Source organism: Oncorhynchus masou, chromosome 28 (assembly GCF_036934945.1).
Source record: "Oncorhynchus masou masou isolate Uvic2021 chromosome 28, UVic_Omas_1.1, whole genome shotgun sequence".
Classification (NCBI taxonomy): Eukaryota; Metazoa; Chordata; class Actinopteri; order Salmoniformes; family Salmonidae; genus Oncorhynchus; species Oncorhynchus masou.
The window spans coordinates 29,331,653-29,352,121 of record NC_088239.1 but is presented as its reverse complement, the minus strand read 5'-3'; the positions used below and the strand labels follow the sequence as shown (position 1 = coordinate 29,352,121).

The 20,469-nt window shown below is 46.3% G+C and overlaps 1 protein-coding gene across 12 annotated transcripts in view; it reads left to right on the top strand.

Annotated features, from left to right (window-relative positions):
• Positions 1-20,369, top strand: part of si:ch211-285f17.1 (sickle tail protein homolog) — a 235,068-nt gene extending 214,699 nt beyond the window's left edge. For 7 of the 12 annotated variants that reach the window (XM_064941866.1, XM_064941861.1, XM_064941860.1 and 4 more), the window contains 15 exons: positions 1,252-1,356; positions 1,878-1,936; positions 4,465-4,625; positions 4,943-5,118; positions 7,421-7,557; positions 8,146-8,293; positions 10,058-10,592; positions 10,795-10,975; positions 11,148-11,413; positions 11,754-11,921; positions 12,643-12,771; positions 14,603-14,683; positions 14,994-16,667; positions 17,271-17,411; positions 18,685-20,369. In XM_064941866.1, coding sequence (XP_064797938.1) covers positions 1,252-1,356; positions 1,878-1,936; positions 4,465-4,625; positions 4,943-5,118; positions 7,421-7,557; positions 8,146-8,293; positions 10,058-10,592; positions 10,795-10,975; positions 11,148-11,413; positions 11,754-11,921; positions 12,643-12,771; positions 14,603-14,683; positions 14,994-16,667; positions 17,271-17,411; positions 18,685-19,203 — 4,480 coding nt within the window. In that variant the 3' untranslated portion in view covers positions 19,204-20,369. The remainder of the gene's footprint in view (positions 1-1,251; positions 1,357-1,877; positions 1,937-4,464; positions 4,626-4,942; positions 5,119-7,420; positions 7,558-8,145; positions 8,294-10,057; positions 10,593-10,794; positions 10,976-11,147; positions 11,414-11,753; positions 11,922-12,642; positions 12,772-14,602; positions 14,684-14,993; positions 16,668-17,270; positions 17,412-18,684) is intronic. The other 5 variants (XM_064941872.1, XM_064941871.1, XM_064941863.1 and 2 more) reach the window with 5 other exon arrangements.
• Positions 20,370-20,469: the final 100 nt, after the last annotated feature.

The following is a 20,469-nucleotide window of genomic DNA, read 5'->3' as shown; positions in this document are numbered from 1 at the left end:
AACCCAATTGAGATGGTTTGGGATGAGTTGGACCGCAGAGTGAAGGAAAAGCAGCCAACAAGTGCTCAGCATGTGGGAACTCCTTCAAGACTGTTGGAAAAGCATTCCTCATGAAGCTGGTTGAGAGAATGCTAAGGGTGTGCAAATCTGTCATCGAGGCAAAGGGTGGCTACTTTGAAGAATATAAAATATAAAACACTTTTTTGGTTACTACATGATTCCTTGTGTTATTTCATTGTTTTGATGTCTGCACTATTATTCTACAATGTAGAAAATAGCAAAAATAAAGAAACTCTTGAATGAGTAGGTGTGTCCATACTTTTGACTGGTACTGTAGGTGCTCTAGAACAGCTAAATAGGTACAAGAAGACTTTACATTTCAGTGCCCGGGGGAGACATAGCGAACTGTCTGTTTCTCTACAGTACATTGTCTGGGGGCAGTACAGTCGGGATCACAGTCATTTCTCTTGTCCTCATCTAGCCCCTTTAAGCGCCTCCCTTTCCCCTTCCTCCTGTGCCATTAGATAAGTGGTGACGGGAAAACACAGTGCTTCTCTATGTCTAAGCCTCACTGGTCACCAAGCAATCACCAAGCATAAAGGTCCTTCTTCACCCATCTTTGGTTTTCTCCGCATTGCCGGCGTTATCTCTCGTCCAGGCACCGGCCACGAGTGGCACAGTCTCTTGCGCCCTAAGGTCCAACTCATCTCCAACCTCTGGGCTAAATCTACTAGACAGCCCTTGTCTTGTTTTTAGAAATTCAGGCTAGCCCACTTGTTTTTCTAGACTATTCCAGGCAGACTCTGGGAGGGCAAAGCAGACATGTTATTAGACCATGTTTGCTGGAATATATGGTTTATTTCTGCCTGAATCGAGAATTCACTGCCTTAGCACGGTAGTTTGACAGCTTGGAACACTTACAGTTATTGCTTTAACAGTGTGTTTAACTGTTGTTTATATAGCAGAAACCCCATCTACTTGACAAATCAATAAATTATTCATTAAGATATCCATAAATGTTCAAAGATAGAAAATATTCTCCAAATCCTGTACTTGACCCACTCTATGTTTTAATGTTATATCGCAAATTTGATCGCTAAGCAAACACGTCTGGCATGAAAACAATTCCGGTAGCTTTTAGGAAGTAACTCCCAACTTAAGAAGCACTCCCAACTTAAATATTAGAAATGCCACCTTTAACGCCTAGTTAGCCCCGGTGTTAAAAGCTTGATTTTCTGATGTTTCCTGCAGAAAGCGAATGAAGGCTATGGAGCAACAGATTGCCAGCTTGACTGGTCTTGTTCAGCATGCACTTTTAAAGTCCCCAAACACTAGTGGCACCAACGATTCTCTCAGGTAAGCAAGAAGATGAAGAAGGGAGGCAGCGTGGGACATTGAGTTCTCAGAGATAAGCCCAGGTTGCCCCAGCAAATGTGGACAAAGATAATAACAGATAAACTAGCTCTCGATTTTACCAGCCTAGGTAAACAGAACATTGTCGAAGGGAAATAGTGTGTATGAGGGGGTCTGATATTGACTGGCTGCAGTTATCTTTGCATTTCAACCTACTCTGTGGAGATCTTTGTGCTACTGTGTTTGCTTGAGTTTCCAATCATCAATCTCAATGTGGGCACCATGATTGGAATGAAAATGGGATGGCTTACTATGGGAACAGACTGCTCCTAACAGTCATCATGTTAACCTGTCCGTCTATGTCAGTCTGTCCATCCATACTGTATGGCTGTCTGTACGTCTACAATGCTTTTACTAATATATGTCAACCCTAACTCCAGGACAGTTCCCAGGGTTTTGCATTAATTGTCTTCTATTGTGATTCAACATAATCAATGTCTCTTTTCCTCTCTGTGTGCGCGTAGTGAACGACCCATGAAGACATCAAGGCAAGCGTCTCCGGTTCATAGTGCACCCAGTGCAGGTCAGGAGGACCATTATTACCCTTCTGCATGTATCACATTATGGTGTGCGTCCCAAATAGCACCATAGTCCCTATATAGTTCACTACTTTTGACTAGAGCCCTATGGGCCCTGGCCAAAAGTAGTGTACTATATAGGGAATAGGGTTCCAGTTGGGACGCAAAGTAGTGTACTATATTGGGAGTAGGGTTCCAGTTGGGACGTGAAGTTGTGTACTATATAGGGAGTAGGGTTCCAGTTGGGACGCAACCCATGATCTACTTAGAGGTACAGTTCTCTGTTGCATATCCCTCAAGTTTCCCCCCAGGATGCATTGCATAGACAAGTCTCGTAATGTCACTCAACACAACCTGCCATATGCTCTCCCCTACTGCCCCACTAAAACACCCAGTCAGTAAGACAGGCGTCTTTGCTCTTCGCCGACTCATATTCCCCTCAAATCCTCTCTCGTCATACACTCTAGGCGAAAAAGCTACTAACTGAATATGTGCTGCTGAAAGCATTAGTTAAAACAAGAGAGATGTATTATTTCTCGATCCCGCCAAGACGATTCAATCTGGTCTAGCTCGCGGTCAGGGTGGATGAGAGTTCGATAAAAGAAATGCAATCTCGAGGGATGAAAACCGAGCGGTATTTATGAGGCTGCTGCCAAAGCAACTCCTCACATCTATGGGTTTCTTCTTCTTCTTACAGGTTTCCCTTTGCGTATTGTTCCCATTCATGATATACAGAACATGAAGAATTGACTATGGCTCATAATTCTGATTCCTCAAATATTTACTTGTTGTTACTTCATAAGCTGTCCCCATCACAAGAGCATCCTCTCGGTCTCCAAACAGTGGAGGAATCCTAAATGGCACCCTATTCCCTGTATGGGGCACTATTTTTGACCATATAAAAGGGTGCCATCTGGGAAACAGACAGTGTGACACACATGAGCAGCCTTCATCCGAACCTGCACTTCAGGTCTGTGCAGCTGTCATTCAGTATGAGAGGACTATGTGGTGAATGTTGGAGGGGGATTACAAAGTGACAATAGCACTGTGTTCTCTAGCCCCACTGCAGGGCGCTACCATGGTTGTGTCCCAGTTGGCACCAAGTTCCCATTATAGTGCACTACTTTTGATGGGCCCCGGTCAGAAGTACTGCACTATATAGGGAATAGGGTAACATTTGGGACGCAGAAGACTTTACTCTGTGTGGAAGGAGTGCTCTCTTGCTCGCTCTTTCGTTCTCGCTCTCTCTCATTCACTCAGAACATTCTACTCTCTCATTGTTCTAACACTTTGCAGGGACTTGTTCTCTTCCGCTAAGGGACTTGAGTGGCTTAGTGACACTGTGCCACTCCCACCTGTTGACAACAAGCGCCCCAGAGACAGAACTCAACCTCAGGGTCAGGTTTCAAAGGTCATAGGTCATACTACTTCATTCTGAATGGGAGAAACAGTGTAATTGAATTCAACTTCAGTTACTGTCAATACAGACTGCAGTTGGCATGGCTTGTCAAGAGTCATTCTGTCGTCAGTCTCCAAAGCCAGAGGACATTACGTCCGGTGGTTGTTTTCGACAGCAGACAAACCCGTCTCCTGTCTCTTATTTCTCACAATGATTGCATCCCAAATTGCTCCCTATATAGTACATTACTTTTGGCCAGAGTTTAATGGGGCCTGGTCAAAAGCAGTGCACTGCATAGGGAATAGGGTTCCATTTGGGATGAAGTCATGGTGAGGTTGGCGGTCGGCAAGTCTATTTCAGTCAGCACTGCCAATGTAAGTACCCGTGTGCTCCTCTGGGCAGTGGGGGAGACGCCTAGGGAAGCACAGGCCCTCATTACTTAACATTAGGAATATTAAATCAGGAACCAACACAGCTGTGGAGAATGTGTTTGGAAATGAGCGAGGCGAGTGAAGCGAGGCGAGTGAAGCGAGCGCTGGGCTGTGGCCAGGCCAATGCCCTCACAGAGGTTGCATCTCAAATGGAACCCTATTCCCTATAGAGTGCACCACTTTGTATTGCCACCTTCTCTATGGGCCTCGGTCCATAAGTAGTGCACCACATAGGGAATAGGGTAGTATTTGGGACGCACACAGATACAAGGCCATACGTGAAAGGGGGGGGGGGGACATTCATGCATTACACCACCCATTCAATCTCAGAGGAGATGTTTTTTTACGTGCACTTTTGACTGCGGGGTATTTCATTTGCATAAGGGAGCTATGTATTGCGTGCTTCCTCCAAAATCTGTAGGGTTTCCATCACATTGTGAAAGGGATTTATGTACTTGTGAATGAACCTCTACAGCATAGGCTGCAATATGAATAATTAAATGCTATGGATTAATATATTTTCCCATTTTGTTTTTAAATGTATTGTTCTAAATCAGTTTTTATACAACCAGATAAAGCATGTTTGTGGCAAGTGAGCCCTCAATCCAAATCTATATTTTCTTTCCAGTTTTGTTATCACAAGTGAGGAACTGACTAGCTTATAGTGGTTATAAATGTGGCTATTTGATTTGATCTTATTCAGGAGGTTCCCCTGTCCTGGCACCCAAAAGTACCACGCCCCCCTCTGAGAGTGGCTCCACCCCCATACTCCCAGGCCCCACCCCCTTCCAGACCAACCTGCTCCAGTGCAAGAAGAATGTCTCGGACCTTCGGCTGCAGCTCCATCAGATGAGACAGCTGCAGGTAACGCCACCAATGCTGTATCTAGGAGTAGGATTATGTTTCCCCTAGACGCTGATCTTGGGTCAGTTTAGCATTTTCCCCACTTATGGTTAAGGTTAGGATTGGGGGAGGGAAAGCTGATCCTAGACCTGTACCGAGGGTAAACATCACCCGGGGAGCCCCTATCTACTCTTATTGGTTATCAATTTGATATCAGCTGTCAAGCGTTGCTTCTCATTTATTCAACGACTGTCTATCAGCTCATTTTCAACCCCCTCTATCTGGATTGGCTAAGAAACACAAAACTCAGTGTGTGTGTATATGTGTGTGTTACCTAGCTCCAGAACCAGGAGGCTCTGCGTATGCAGCTGAAGCGGGCTGAGCAGGAGATCAGTTTGAAACTGGCGGAGGCCATGAGACGTCTGGAGGACCCGGTCCAAAGACAGAAAGTCCTGGTGGAGGAGGACAGACACAAGTACCTGGGCTTGGAGGAAAGGGTGTTCAACCAACTAGGGTAAGAGTGAGTGTGTGTGGGGGGGGGGGGCAGTTTCAGCCCGTTTCGTTTGGTTGCTAGTGAATACGACCCAGGTGTCACTGACTAACTACAAGTACACACCTTCCAAACATAGCTCACAGGCACCGGCAGGCCATGTCTGTCTCTCATTCAAGCCCAGAAATCACTGAAGTATAGGACCAGGCAGCCTGGGCAGGCAATTATTCACAGCATACTCTCAATTTAATTCACTCGTCGCGGTTTGCCAATCGGGAACGGTAATTGAATCCTTTTAATTCTGATACTTAATAGGCAAGGTCATAGCACTGCCTGAGTAGAAAGCGGTAAACATATGCCCCGATAAACATCACGATAGGAGCATTTCCTGAACGTTGGTTTTCAGGGTTAATCAGACAGGCGCAGGGCGCTGGATTCAGCTGTGTTTGCCTTGGCGCAGTGCCAGGTCTTACTCAGCAAAGGCCTGCCGTAGTGTTTTAAATATGGCTCGTTAATGAGCTCTGTTTGGCTGAAGCGCTGCGTGCGTGACAGGGAATGTGGTGTGAAAAGACGTAGCCTTCTCCTCAGGATAGAAACGCAATTTAATACAACCTGGGAGAGTGTCTGCTGAGGGTTCTAAAAATACTCTGAGAGGAAGTGAGGCGACAAACGACCAAGGTTTATCACTGTTACAACTACTGCAGCAATCCAAGGGTACATAACATGAGGATATTGCTAACGTGGAGGATGTCAAAGGAAGGTCAATGAAGATGTCGTGTATTGCGTCATTTTTTCCACAAATGTCAGTAGGATACAGGATATTCCATCGTTTTAAGCACATGCATTTCCTGCATTTCCAATCCTAAGCTCGATTGAATAACTCCAGAAACGGACTGGTCATAGGGAAGATGGGGGGCAAATGCCCGGATGGGCTGGTCAATCTTTAGCACAGCGGGTTGGTCTTAAGTGGGGCTTTTGTGCAGAATTATCATTGTTTGGCTAATAATGGGGGCCTTGAGGGGGAAAAAAACATTTTCCTGTTTGGAGACCAATTGTGTGTCTCACTCCTCACTCCTATGTCTCACTCCTATTTATTTCCAGTCAGTTCCGTTTACCAGTCATCATAAGCTCGTCAAAGAGGCTAGATCTGAGCCAGCTGTCAGCACTAAGCCAGTGATCCTACTGCCCTTGAGCAATAGAGAAAGATGAGAGAGAGTTGAGTGCCCATGAAGCCTCCTCAAATAGATGATCGCTGGGACATCACAAGTGTTTGTCAAGCTATCTTAAGAAGTGTATTTTAATGATGCGACACTTTATAGACTCACTTTCTACTTTCTGAAGTCCCGTATAGCTCTTTTAAGAAGAAAGCATTTTTTTTCCCTGTCAGCTCTTCAGTTGAACTTTTCCATAGTCATCATCAAGAGGCCTTGACATAAGAGGGCAGCGAAGTCAGTAGTTATTGTCTTTTCACTCCCTATTGAGAGCAACTTGACAAAAAGTTTACGGTTCTCAAGGGAAGTTGGTCACACACAAAAAAAAAAGTAGCACCATTAAGTTCTCTCATGCAGTTCAGAATAGCACACGTTGTTATCATCCACCCAGCACATTTCCCCTTGGAGTTGACTTCTCAGGATCCCATGGATACAGTGTATCAAGCGGATAGGATCCTATGTAAGGAAGTGGTCGCACGAATAAACCCCAGTTTCCATGTGAACACAGTTGAGGTTTTGGCAAGTAACCCAATCCAGTCAGAGCGGACTCACATAGAGGAAGTGCAGCGTGGTCTGACTTAAGGCAACTTTGGCTATTAAGGTTGGAGGGCTAACTTTCCTACCACCCAGATGTTCTTGTTTTTTCTTTTCTTTTTAAAAACAACATTGTTTGATTTGATCTATATATTTTTTTTCATGCCCTCTTGTCATTTCACTTGTCATTCAGTTACCTCAAACTGGAGCTCCCACTGTGCCCATAAGATTTAAATTAGTATTGTCTGCCCCCTAGTGTCGAAATGGAGGCAGTGTTTCAGGGGACACTTCTCAAGTCTGATCTCTTAGCATCTCTCGTACGTCAGAGATTTGACGGTGCCTCCGTATCTCATTTGGTATCAATGGAGATGAAATTATGAAGATGTTTGAATGGATTTATGTAGAGCTTAGTTAGAAGGAAACCCACTTCATCCACCGCCAATGTGTGGCAACCATTTATGGCACAAACCTCACCGCGCAGCAGTTAGCATGGTGGAGAGGTGAGGGGTGATAAAAATGAAGCCAATTAGGAATGGAGGTGAGCTGGTGGTTTTGAATGTCCTCTCTGTCTGTGTGTGTAGGGAGCTGGAGCTGTATGTGGACACTCTGAAGAGGGAGACCGGCCCGGCGGGGGCTCACAGAGCTGTGACACTGAAACATGTGGAGGAGGGGGCCGTTAGCCTCAGGAGAGTGGGAGAATCTCTGGCAGGACTCAAAGGTAAGACAGCAGTACAGTATAACCTACTTTTAAGACCCATACATTACCTTAGATTATATGCGTTGCCATGGATTCCATAGGTTTCTGTGTGCTAGGGTTTTCAGTTACAGGCGAGAAGTCCGATAATGTAATTTATTAATTTATACTGAACAATAATCTAAATGCAATATGTAAAGTGTGGGTCCCACATCACTGTTAGTGAAGTTTAGCCTTTGTCAAGATAATCCACCCACTTGACAGGTGTGGCATATCAAGAAGCTGATTAAACAGCATGATCATTACACAGGTGCACCTTGTGCTGGGGACAATAAAAGACTACTCTAAAATGTGCAGTTTTGTCATACACCACAATGCCACAAACATGTTGCCTTTATATTTTTGTTCAGTATAATAACATTTCGGTAACATAATGCTACAACTGGAAAAATACAGTGTGTCCAAAAAGAGAATAAGCTTGAAAACGGTATGTTGAATAACAGTAGAGTTCTGCTGACGCAGCACACTAATGAAGTTGTCCTCCAATGATGGTTGGTGAAGTTTATAGAAAATATAAATCTGAAACATGGTATTTCCTGTGTGTTTTCTCAGGGGAGTTTCCTGCACTGCAGACCAGGATGCGTGCGGTGCTGAGGGTGGAGGTGGAGGCTGTGAAGTTCCTCAAGGAGGAGCCCCACAAACTGGACAGCATGCTGAAGCGAGTCAAGAGCCTCACAGAGACACTCAGTAGCCTGAGGAGGTACATGAATCAGGGAGGGACCGGGAGTGTGCACTTGTTCACTCCCCTCATGCATTTAAAAGCATTTTATTGTTGCAAGCGTGGCTGGGGGTTCTCTTCACCATATTCCTCACACCAGTCCATTCTTTTTAAATCCATGAAAGGGAGTGTACAAGTGCCCACTTCAAAAGAAGGGTAGAGACTCAAATTAAATTTCAAATTAAATTTGCACCGCATACAACAGGTGAAATGCTTACTACAAGCCCTTAACCAACAACAAAGTTTTAAGAAAATACGTATTTAAAAAAAAGAAGAAAAAAAGAAAAGAAGTAAAAGATAAGAATAACAAATAATTAAAGAGCAGTAGTAAATAACAATAGTGGGGCTATATACAGGTTGTACCGGTTCAGAGTCAATGTCATTGTGCGGGGGCACCGGTGTCGAGGTAATATGTACATGTAGGTAGAGTTATTAAAGTGACGATGCATAGATAATAACAGAGAGTAGCAGCAGCGTATAGGGATACTTAAAACATGAACATAACAAGTGGCTGGAGTCTGACCATTTTTTTTCTGACACCGCCTGGTATAGAGGTCCTGGGTGGCAGGAAGCTTAGCCCCGGTGATGTACTGGGCCGTACGGCACTACCCTCTGTAGTGCCTTGCAGTCGGAGGCCGAGCAGTTGCCATACCAGGCAGTAATGCAACCTGTCAGGATGCTCTCGATGGTGCAGCTGTAGAGCCTTTTGAGGATCTGAGGACCCATGCCAAATCTTTTCAGTCTCATGATGGGGAATAGATTTTGTTGTGCTCTCTTCACTACTGTCTTGGTGTGCTTGGACCATGTTAGATTGTTGGTGATGTGGACGCCAAGGAACTTGAAGCTCTCAGCCTGCTCCACTACAGCCCCGTCGATGAGAATGGAGGAAATCGAGGAAGTGAGGGAGTGAGAGGTTAAAAGAGAGACAGCGAGAGTGGATGGAAAACAGAAGCTTTCAGAGAAGTCAGACAGTGGGGAGCATGACCATAGTGTAAGGGACACTAACAGTTGATTATGCTGGCGAGGTGTTGGCTCTGATCCCATCCGATGGGTCATGAGGAATGGACAGAGGTGGCGTCCATCTTAATTTAGCTCTCCATTGAACCGATAAGTTAATTAATTTGGGCGCAACACGGCTCCCTGCGGCATTCCATTTCCATATAAACATCTGTCAGAGACACTCTGCTTTGTGGGTCGTCAACACTTTTTCCAAGGGTGCACCACACAACGCAGCCAAACTAATCTACATTACCTCGTCCCGTCGGTGCATTTTTCTCCCCGCACTTCAGAGATGATTACACTCACTTTGATGCTGGGTTTGGGCCAAATTCACTTGGGGAGGTTTATTGTGTTTTCAGGCTAAAGAAGCTTGGATGGTGCAGCAGTTCTTTCAAATTCCAAAGTTCTGTATCCCACTAAGGTCAGGAGGTTAGGAGATTTGAAGCATGCTTTCATGGGAGCATGACATATGTCCTCATAGCTACAGTATGTGTTTAACCTTAACCTTAGTGGGATACAGTTTAGATTAACCAGTGTTTGACTGCTTGTGGTCAGTTTACTTTCCAAAACTTTCCCAACATTTGTTTTTGTTGGGGGGAGGATATATTTTCAGATATCCTGGTTGGAATATTCCAGGAGGGAATAAGCACAAAATACAGAATCCTCCAACCAGAATTTAATTTAGGGAAAGTAACCTGAATTTTATAAGTCTCATAGTAAGTCTATCCTGCCCTCTACGCCCTACAGATGTGCTACAGAGGGTCTGCTGAAGGGATCTGACCCTGCTATGTGTGCCTCAGTGAAACCAACCCCATCAGAGAGCAGCCCAGTCACCACCACCACCACCGTGGACTCCGACCCCCCAGTGGAGCCTCCAGCTTCCCCCTCGGCCCTGCCCGAGCCCCAGAGCTCCTCCATCAGGTCTGAGGTGGTCATGCCCTCCTCCCCCATGGTCATCCACCACGTCCAGAGTGCTCCGGTCCACATGCAGCAGTCCCAGCAGTCTGCAGCCCTGCTGGTCCAGCCCAGCCCACCCACGACCCCCACCCACAGCCAGGGCCGGGACTCCCCCAGCTCAGCCAAGGGTTCCACTGGCACCGCCTCGGCCTCAAACTCCAACCCCTCCAGCCAAGGGGGAAGCCCTGCCCAGCAGAAGAAAACCCCTGCTGCCCACCTAGAGCTGGCGACCCAGGCTCCGGTCAATAACGGCAGCAGCGGGACAGGGAACCTCTTAATCGAGGAGATTCACACCAAGAGCAAAAACAGGGCCATGTCTATAGAGGTAAGCCCTATGGACGTCATACTGCACTTCAGTCCTCAGTCTATGATATACAATTTCCCCTATGGGTTATTATTTATCTTCCCTCCACTGCTGTCTCCTCTCTCTCTCCCCCCTCGCTCTCTCTCAATCCCTCCCTCTCCCCTCTCTCTCTCTCTCTCTCTCTCAATCACCCCACTCCTCCCCCCTCTCCCTCCCTCCACAGGTGGCAGAGAAGGAGTGGGAGGAACGGAGGCAGAACATGGGCCAGTACAATGGGAGGGAGTTTGAGAGGATCCTAAATGAGGCCCAGGCCAACATGATGAAGGGCATTCCCAGTCTGGATGTGCCGAGTGAGGGGGATGCCTCTACAGCACCCTCTGCTGCCCTGGAGGAGCCAACCCCAGGCAAGGGTCTTTTATACAGCTTCAGCTCCTACTATATTCCACTACTACAATTTTTTTATATTTTGGACAGTTTCTTCGAAGCAAGTAAACCATTTTTCTTCAGGAAAATGACCCTTTGTAGTTGTCACGTATCCCTCATTGTTGACCTTATGTGTGTGTTTGTTTATTACAGAAGGGACTCAGCTCAGCTCAGAGAAACCAGCCATAGCCAAGCCTGCTGGTCCTGAGAAACTCCCCAAGTCGGTGCTAGAGAAACCCGCCACCACCAAGCCTACCGCTGCTGCAGACAAAGTGGGCAAAGTCAGCTTGGAGAAGGCCATCAAGTCCCCTCCCCCTCCACCACCCAGAAAGACCTTCCCCACCTCCAGCTCTGGAATGACCACCACACGGTCTGGTGAGGTGGTTTACACCAGCAGGAAGGAGTCTGCCTCGGGACAGGTCAGTCTACCGTGTAGTTAGGCTGCAGGGTAGTCTGCGGTCAACTAGCTCTGATCCAGGGGGTTACACTCGGCTTGCTGACACTGAGCCTTCAGCGTCAGTAAGCCACACGTAACACCCTGGACCAGAGCGAATGGCAAACCGTAGACATCGTTTCTACTTGGGTGGGTCAGACCTGACCGTAAACAACATGGGGAGAGGGGATGAAGTCTAAGGACAGTTGATCAAGCAATCTGAGAACCTTATAATTGATATTGGAATGGCCCATGTTCCACTCTTGTGGTAAACAGTATTGCTGCTAGTATTCGAGTCATATTAAAAATCATTCCCGTCCGCCCAGGAGGAAGATGAGGCTGAGGTCCCACCACGAGCCCCAGCTAGCCAGTCCAAACCCACCAAGGTCCCGCCGGAGACCAAGCCCAAGCCCTCCACCCCTCCCCCCATTGCTGCCTCAGCCAACCACGAGGAGGAGGAGGACGAGGGAGACAAAATTATGGCAGAGCTCCAGGTGAGAAACACACCGTACATCCAACAGCTGCTGTACATTTACCGCCACACACACACACACACGTCATACTTAAGCAATAATGCCCGACGCAACGTGGGGTGCCTGGACACAACCCTTAGCCGTGGTATATTGGCCATATATCACAAACCCCCCGAGGTGCCTTATTGCGATTATAAACTAGTTACCAATGTAACTAGAACAGTAAAAAGACATGTTTCGTCATACCCGTGGTATACGGTCTGATATACCACGGCTGGGAGCCAATCAGCATTCAGGGCGCAAACCACACAGTTTATAATATACAATAATGATCACATAGAACCACCGGAAAACACATCCACATACACACTGATGATGGTTGTGAGGAGGTTGAATGTGCTGTATCTCTGCTTGACTGTGGGAGTGGGTCCTCTTATCTCTTCTTTTTGTGGTGGCTGGGTTACCTTCACTTGGCAGAGGATGGACACAGTCATTTACAAAAGCAGAATTAACCATGGTCTTCCCCTTAGCTAGTTTAACCATTCGGTAACCACAGCACTAGGTTAATAGTATCCGAGTAGTATCAGACCGGCACCAAGCAGAAGAATGTTCTCCACTTCACTGCCTGGCACCGTAGATGTTTCTAACAGACTATCATCTCACATATGGTAGGTAAAGCATAGGTAGGTTCTAGACCTCAGGGCCCTAAACCCTAATCCCCTGACCTATCTTCAATCCCCAGGTGTTCCAGAAGTGCACAGTTAAGGATGTAGGGGTGAAAAGTAGTGTGCTAGAGACACACCCTGCTCGAGTTGAGCCCCAGATCAGAGAGCTAAGACCTGGGGCCTTATTGCCCCTCAAAGAGAAAAAGGTAAAGGATGTGGCGCCGTTTAGCCGTCCGTCTAACTGCCTGCTTCTGCCCACTACGTGACGCCGACTAACGATTGCCTTAACCTGCCTTAACCTTCTCTTAACACTTCCCTGCTTCTGCCTCAGCCAAGAGATCTGTACTGTAACAACTCCACTACCCAAAATCCCTTCTGTTTCTGACTTGTTCTCTTTGTCCCTTTTTGATTTCAATGGAACTCATGGCTTGGACTTGTTTTTCTCTGATTAAGTCTGCAGAAAATGTCTGGAAACGTTTGTGTGCATCCAACACATGAATGAGGTCTTGTTGCTACTGGTATTTGATTGCATTATGTTTGCCTTGACTGATCCAACCAATAAAATAATCCTTTATCTTGAATCCAGACAAAGTCGAATGGTCTTGTCCGTTTTCTTTGGAATAACTGCCCTTTATTCAAAATAATAATAATTTGCTTATAGACTTTGCTATACGAAATTACTTTGAGTTGGATTGGCTATTGAGGAGAACGAGGTTTTATTACTTTACACCTAGGTGACAGACTTGTTTTTGCAGACTTGGTTTACTTTTGGTCACTTTGACCTTTGACCCCTTTTCTTTACTTGCTTTATTTCTTGGGAACAATACCTTACTACTTCACTAAACCTCTATAGAACTGTAACTTGATCTGCTCATTCATTGTAATACCCAAAGATATGCCTACTGTGGTTGTTGTCCACAGGAGAAAAGCCTGTGTTTTAGATTACAGTCACACAGTAAACTACAGTGTGGATGTGTCCCATTTATGGCACCCTATTGGCTATATAGTGCACTACGTTGGACCAGAGCCCTGTTTGCCTTGGTGAAAAGTAGTGCACTACAGGGTACCATTTGGGAGGTACACTGGATCTTATGTTCCTCGCTCAGAAACCTCGCCACACGAGATATCGTACATGGGCTGTATGAGAGATCCAGTTATTCCGTTGGTCAGATTTGATGTCGTCCTTGAAAACCCAATGTTCAGCGCCCACATCAGCAAGCAGGATTTCATCACATTATTCCCACATACGCATTTTCAGTCATTCCACTCACCAACATGGGAATGATTGAAAAAACATTCTTGTAGCACCAACAACAGTGAGGATATATAAAAAAAAAAATACAACGCTGAACATTAGCTAGTCTGTGGATAGAATGAGTGTCGGTCTATACTCCAGATTAGAATAGTAGTTAGTTAACTCTAATTCCTTAGTAAAAGGGGCAATCTGGGATTGGTACATCCATTTTTTTGACTTCTTGGATAGACTACTTTGTTGTTTGAATCCCAAATTGTCCCTTAAAAGTTTTGTTTTTTTACATAATCCATTCCCTTATCCATGAACTACATTCCATTCCAACTCCCAATATCCATAACATACCATAACCATTCACTTGTGCCTGCATGAGTTTTCCTATAAGGCATCTAACAATACTTGTCAACAAACACGTTGTAAACACCTAAGGGACTGAATCATGCTGACGTTTCAGGATCTACTTCTTATCTTCTCGATCTTGAAACACATACCATAGTACCACAACTCAAACGATGCCTTATAGGAGGGTTGTTGCCCAATGCAGTGTTAAGACCGTGGATGTAAAATACCTATGTGAATGTACCGTGCAATCCACAGTGTCTTCAACCTTGTTTCAATTGGCACTTTAAAATCAGGGCCAAATTCGATCTGTGCCCACTAAGACCTGCCTTGAATTGAAATGTCAATGGAAACAAGGCTTTCGAGTGCAGTTGCGCCATACGGTGCATTCGTAGAGTGCAGTTTCGCAATAATGCTGTCCCTTAATTCACAAACTGTCCTAGCAGAGCTCGGAGAAAACTCGGGAGGATAAACATCCCGACGCGGATGAAAACGGGAACACCACCCCTCTTCGTCAAAGTCCAGGGGTACGAATACCATATTTTGACCGCTAAAACTTAATAGTAAAAAAAATCTCAATCTCTTTATTAAGCTAAGAATAGTCTTTTGACATGCAAAGTTTCAAACGTGCCTTGACATGTTTCAAAATGTCCGGTTCTACAGCATATGATATGGGCCTTATGGAAGTCATTTGCATGCCTTACATGTCATGATATACAGTATGTTCCCATATTGATAGGTTTGTCATGTGGTATATAGTGTTGTGGTTTTAGCTTTTAGCATGGAGTGTTGTGGTTTTTAATACAAATTCTCTCCTCCTTTCTTTGCCGTATGCAGGTCATATACTACGTCACTGGGCAGATCTCCAAAGAGCAGTTGCCACCCCCGGCCGCAATGGAGGAGGCTCCGGAACACAGAGGCAACCCAACACTATCCCCCTCACAGGTGTCAAATGTGAATGCTCATGACAATTCCCCAAGCCAGCAGCCTCAACCGAAACCCCAGCAGTTAGGGCCACCTGTATCTCCCAAGCCTCTGTTCTTGAATGGCCTCAGCCCTCTGTCTCAGAAACAGGTGATGACCTCAGAGTCATTGAAGACCAGCCCAGGAGTGGTGAAAGGGGTTCTGGAAAACACAGCGACCACCACTGTAAATAAGCTTCAGATAAGCACAGTCAAGAGGATAGAGACCTCAGTCTCCTCAGTCGTCCAAGAGTCCAGCATTCCCCGCAGTAAGAGTGTTGTGTTGCCCGCTGCATTGCCTGAAGTCCCTCCACCAACCACCATAAGAGAGGCTCCTAAAGCAGTGGTGTCTCCCCCAGAGAAGGCTCTTAGTGAGGCCACTGATCAGCCCAGACACTGGTATGAGGAGGTGGATGAGGAGGCCAGCCTGAGCCCTGACCTCCCTGGTGAGGAAGCCCCTCCGCCCCCAGACAACATTGCCTTCATGATCACCAACAGCAAGGTCCAGGCCCTGTCCTGTGGGGAGTACCAGGAGCTGGTCAACGCCAAACGGGGCATCCAGACCGTGACGGTGTGTGGGGGACCTGGGAAACGGGAGATGACCAACACCACCCCGGGCGGCTCGGCCGGGTCACAGGACAATGGCTTCAACAACAAGAAGCCGGTCATCATCATCTTCGACCAGCCCATGGACATCCGCTCGGCCTACAAGCGCCTGTCCACGGTGTTCGAGTGCGAGGAGGAGCTGGAGAGCATGCTGGCCACAGAGCGCATCGAGGAGGAGGACGAGGAGATGGAGGAGACAGAGAGGAGCAGTGGTGGACTGCAGGTAAAGGTCAAGTCCCCCAGCAGTGCTCTTAGCTCTTCCAGTAGTAGCTTGTCGCGCTCTTCCTCCTCGACTTCGGAGCTCGCCGAGTTGTCCGGTGATGGCAAGCCAGATGGGAAGAAGAAGTTTACGTTCAAGTTTCCCAAGAAGCAGCTGGCCGCTCTGTCGCAGGCCATCCGCACGGGCACCAAGACGGGCAAGAAGACGCTGCAGGTGGTGGTGTACGAGGACGAGGAGGAGTCGGACGGCACAGTCCGACAGCACAAGGAGGCCAAGAGATTTGAGATCCAAAGTCGCTCCAAACCATCTGCTGCTCCAGCAAACAAGACGCCCAAGGCCCCAGCTGCAGCCGTTGTAAGGAGGGAGCACTCGGACTCCAAAGGCAGGACGGACAAGATCCGGAAGAGCACCTACAAGACCCTGGACAGCCTGGAGCAGACCATCAAACAGCTAGAGACGACCATCAGTGAGATGGGCCCCGCAACGCACCACCAGGAGAAACCAGTGAGGAGTGCAGCCAGCGTGGAGCCCCATGCTGGGTGTGTCTTGAGTGGGGAGAATGGAGGCCTGAAGAGGTCCTTATCACTCCCTTCCAAGAGTTCACTCCTCAAGGTCCCCAAGCCCAGCAAGGCCTCCTCTCAGAGGAAGAAGACCAAACCTCAGCTCCTCCCCCGGCCAGCCGTCATCCCTACCGCCACTGTCACCCCCGTCACCAGCCAACAGGTCTCTTTCTAAGCTCTTGTCAATCGGGAGGCTTTGGGCCCTCTTTTTAGTCGTCCCTCCCTCCCTTCACTCCATCCTAACCACTGGGTTTACCAACCAACCACTTATTAACTCACACCCCAGGTGTTTTGGAAATGTCAGAGCCCTTCTCTGTTGGTTTCTCCCTCTGTGTGATCATGGTCCAACATGATTGGGGAGTGGCATTTTCAATGGGTCCCTCCTCCTGTCTCTCATGTCTCTCCTTCAATTGGCTGCTCAAACTCTAACCGGGGCTTCAGCCAGTAGTAGACTCTTAATCACACAATGACACTCAATGTTGATTACACTGTCTTTTTTGGTTTCTTGAAGCGGTTGTTCTTGGACTGCATGAACTGTAGGGTTATACGTTTTGGTATAGGCTACTACGGTACAGGGGGTGCATGTGCTCTTACCGGTGTTATTAAGGTTAACTGTGAGGGTAATCTTGAATGAACAGTTTTCTGACCTGTCAGTGCCTTGTTTGTAACAGTTTCTCATATCTCCAATATGGTGTTCTGTTTTTTTTTTCTTTTTTTCTTTCTTTTATTTTCTTTCTTGTTTTGTTTCGTTTGGATCCTCTTGCAGAACGCAACCAGTGTCGCTTCCCCTACTAGTCGGATGCCAGTGCCCCTGTCTGCGAAGTCCAGGCAGTCGCCAGGGACTACTACTGACAAAGCAGGAAAACAGCAAAAGCTACAGGACAGCACTCAGAGGCAGTTTCGACAGGTAGTTCTACTATAGGGCTTTACCAGAGACCATAGGGACTAGAGGGAACACACCTGTATAGTGAACACAGGACATAGAAAACGAGAGGCCTGTGCTAAAAAAAGGGGGGGGGGGGATATTTAAACAACCAAAGCTGTGAGATTAAATGTTTCGTTTAAATGGGATTGAGGTGGCCATTCTGGCTTCTGTTGATGTTTTCTCTTGATCTACTCTGACTGAAAGGCATGTTTGACTCTTGACTGTTACCCCCATAACATCATCGTACTGTATGCTCGTGCATGGTCCACACTGCTCATGGCGGCTTTTGCTGTGTTGGTGACATGAAAAAAAATGTAAAGAGAAAGACAAAGACAGATATACCCTGTCATTGACTGAGTTCTCCATCCCATCCCGTTTCCATCACAGCCGAGTTCCTAAACAGTGTTGGCCAACCAACCCCAGGATGCTTTACTAAACTGATACTTCCGATGAGCCGCGCTCCCTCCTACCCTCAATGCACCTCTACTAAACCCAAGCAGCCTACCCGATACGCTCCTTTCTTTTCACAATGCACAGTTACTAAAGGAACACTTTAATATCCCTCCCTCCGACACGGGTGGAACCAGCCGGATCTCTGCGTTCACCATTTATATTTAACTTCAACAGAATGGTGAACGCAACGATAGGGCTGGTTCCACCAAGCTACACCTTCCTCCCGTCTCTTGATGCTCCTCTACCACCCAGCTCTCTTCCTTGGTACTAGCAGTCAATGCAAATATTCGCCCCTCCTGCTCCCGATATGCACTTGTATGTTTTCCACCCTCAAATAAATCTCTCCCCCTTTTTATCTAACATGCTCTACCTTTCCTCCCAACCAAGATGCATCTCTGGATTTTTTGCCCCTCCTCTCAGTTGTTGTCTCCACTTCTCAGAAAGCTTGACAATCACTCCCAACACACAGGCAGCACCTAGAGATGCCCCCACCCCTGTCTCCAACCCTTTATCCCTCCTTCCATCCTTTCAATCTTTTCTTTCGCCTTTTTTAATGAATAGTGTGTTTCTTAGTTACGGTGCCTCAAGTAACCCAGTAAACATAAAGACTGTAGCTAGTTTGAGCCGTTTTGTGTGTCCATTAGTAATCTTAGTAGTCATAGGTTTGTTTGTGTGATTGTTTCATGTCTATAACTTATGTGAAGTCAATGTTGTCTTGCATTTTTTTTTTTTACATTTGTTACCTTAAATCACCCGTTCCCTTTTTGACAACCAGTGTTTGTTCTGGCATCTCTGTTTGCAGGCTAACGGAAGCGCTAAAAGAGCGGGGGGGGATCATAAAACTACTTCCCCTACTGTACCTACCTCTAAAATCCCAGCTTTTTACCCTAGCTCTGGTAAAGGCAGCACCTCCCAGTCTGCTCCAAACTCAGATGCTACTAACCCTCTTACCCTTTCCTCCTCCTCTTCCTCCCCCCACACCACCAAGTCCTCCATCCCATCCCCTCACGCCCCCCGCCACCCTGGCTCGGCCCTCTCCACTTTCTCCCACATCCCCTCCCTCTCTAACGGTTCCTCCCTCAAACTCCCCACACCCTCTCACACAGGTAAAGCTCTTTCGTTCTCCTCGCAGACTCAAAACGGTCGAGCACCCTCCTCTTCCTCCTCCTCCCCCTCCCCTCTGTCGCCCACCCCGTTGGGCCCGGGTGTGAAGAGCATCCGCACCATACACACCCCCAGCTTCACCAGCTACAGGCCCCAGAACGGCAGCAGCGGCAAATCCTGCATCCCAACCGCCACAGCAGCCAAGGACTCCACTTAGCTCCCATACAGTAGCCCCGTTTGGGCTACTTCTCAATCTCGTTATTCATGTTTTTGTTGTTGTTTATTGGTTTGTACTTTATTGTTAAAGTGTAATTGATGCACTCCCCCCCCCCATTCATATTTTGATTTGATTTGACACACGAATACTCGCACTGATGCTTTGACTTGGTTTTAAGTTGCATTTCCCTCATTGGCTAAACTTGAACCCTGATTTTAAAAAGGCGTATTAGAGTACTGAGTAAATAGTTTTAAAAAGAAAAACAAAAGTGATATGGTTTTACTGCTTCGTAGGTTATGTGGAAGCTCTCGCTTTCTCAATTCGCTCCTAAAAACGGGATTGAAAATATATTTTTCTTACAGTATCTCAGAATGGGGAAAAAAAATATGAAGTTGATGTACAATCACTATGACCATGTGAAATATTGTGTTTTATTTTTGAAAACCAGAGACTGGATAACCATAGTATATTTTGCTCTTACATTATTTCGTATGTTGCCCAACATTCAGCATAACCCTAGTAAATGCCTTTTATGAATGCATACTGTACCGTATGTATAAAGACGTTTACAGTGAAACTGCATTGGCTTCTATTTTGTTAAGAATATCATGCACTGCCAATTTATTTTTAGGAGAAAAAAAAAAGGATTTTAAGGAGGTTTAATGAAATATTTGTTTGTCTTTCTGTAGTTATTGTGCCTATTTGCCAAAGTTGTTATGACATTTCCTGACTGTATTACTGTAACCATGACATACCAAGTGAGAACTCTTACGACACACTCGAGGTGTGATGACTCAAGTCTTTCCCTTCCACATCTTTACCTGAGGTCACTTAAGTTCATGTTTATTGATGTCTAAATGTATACCGTACTAAAACACACAAGTCGTCGGTGAACTGTTCTGCCACGTGTACATAAACGCTTCTAATCAGAACTTTAGTCGTTTTTGTTGACATACCAAAGTTGATTTGTATGCATGCCTTTAAGATGCTTTTAGGAGAGGGAAAGAAGAATTCATGTTTGCACAGATAGATTTTTGTAAATATTTTGGTTTCTCTCTCGTTTTTTTGTAAAGCTTTAAACCATACTACATAAAAAGCAATGTGGTAAAGAAAGGAATAATTGTGTTGTAATAAAAACAATAAAAGGCCTGCATGCTTGTAATGCATTTGAGGATGTTTCTACTCACTTTTAGTTTCGCTCTCAAGCCTGTACACAGTTCTGACCATGTACTAAGCAGAACTGAGTGATAATAATAATCTGCTTTG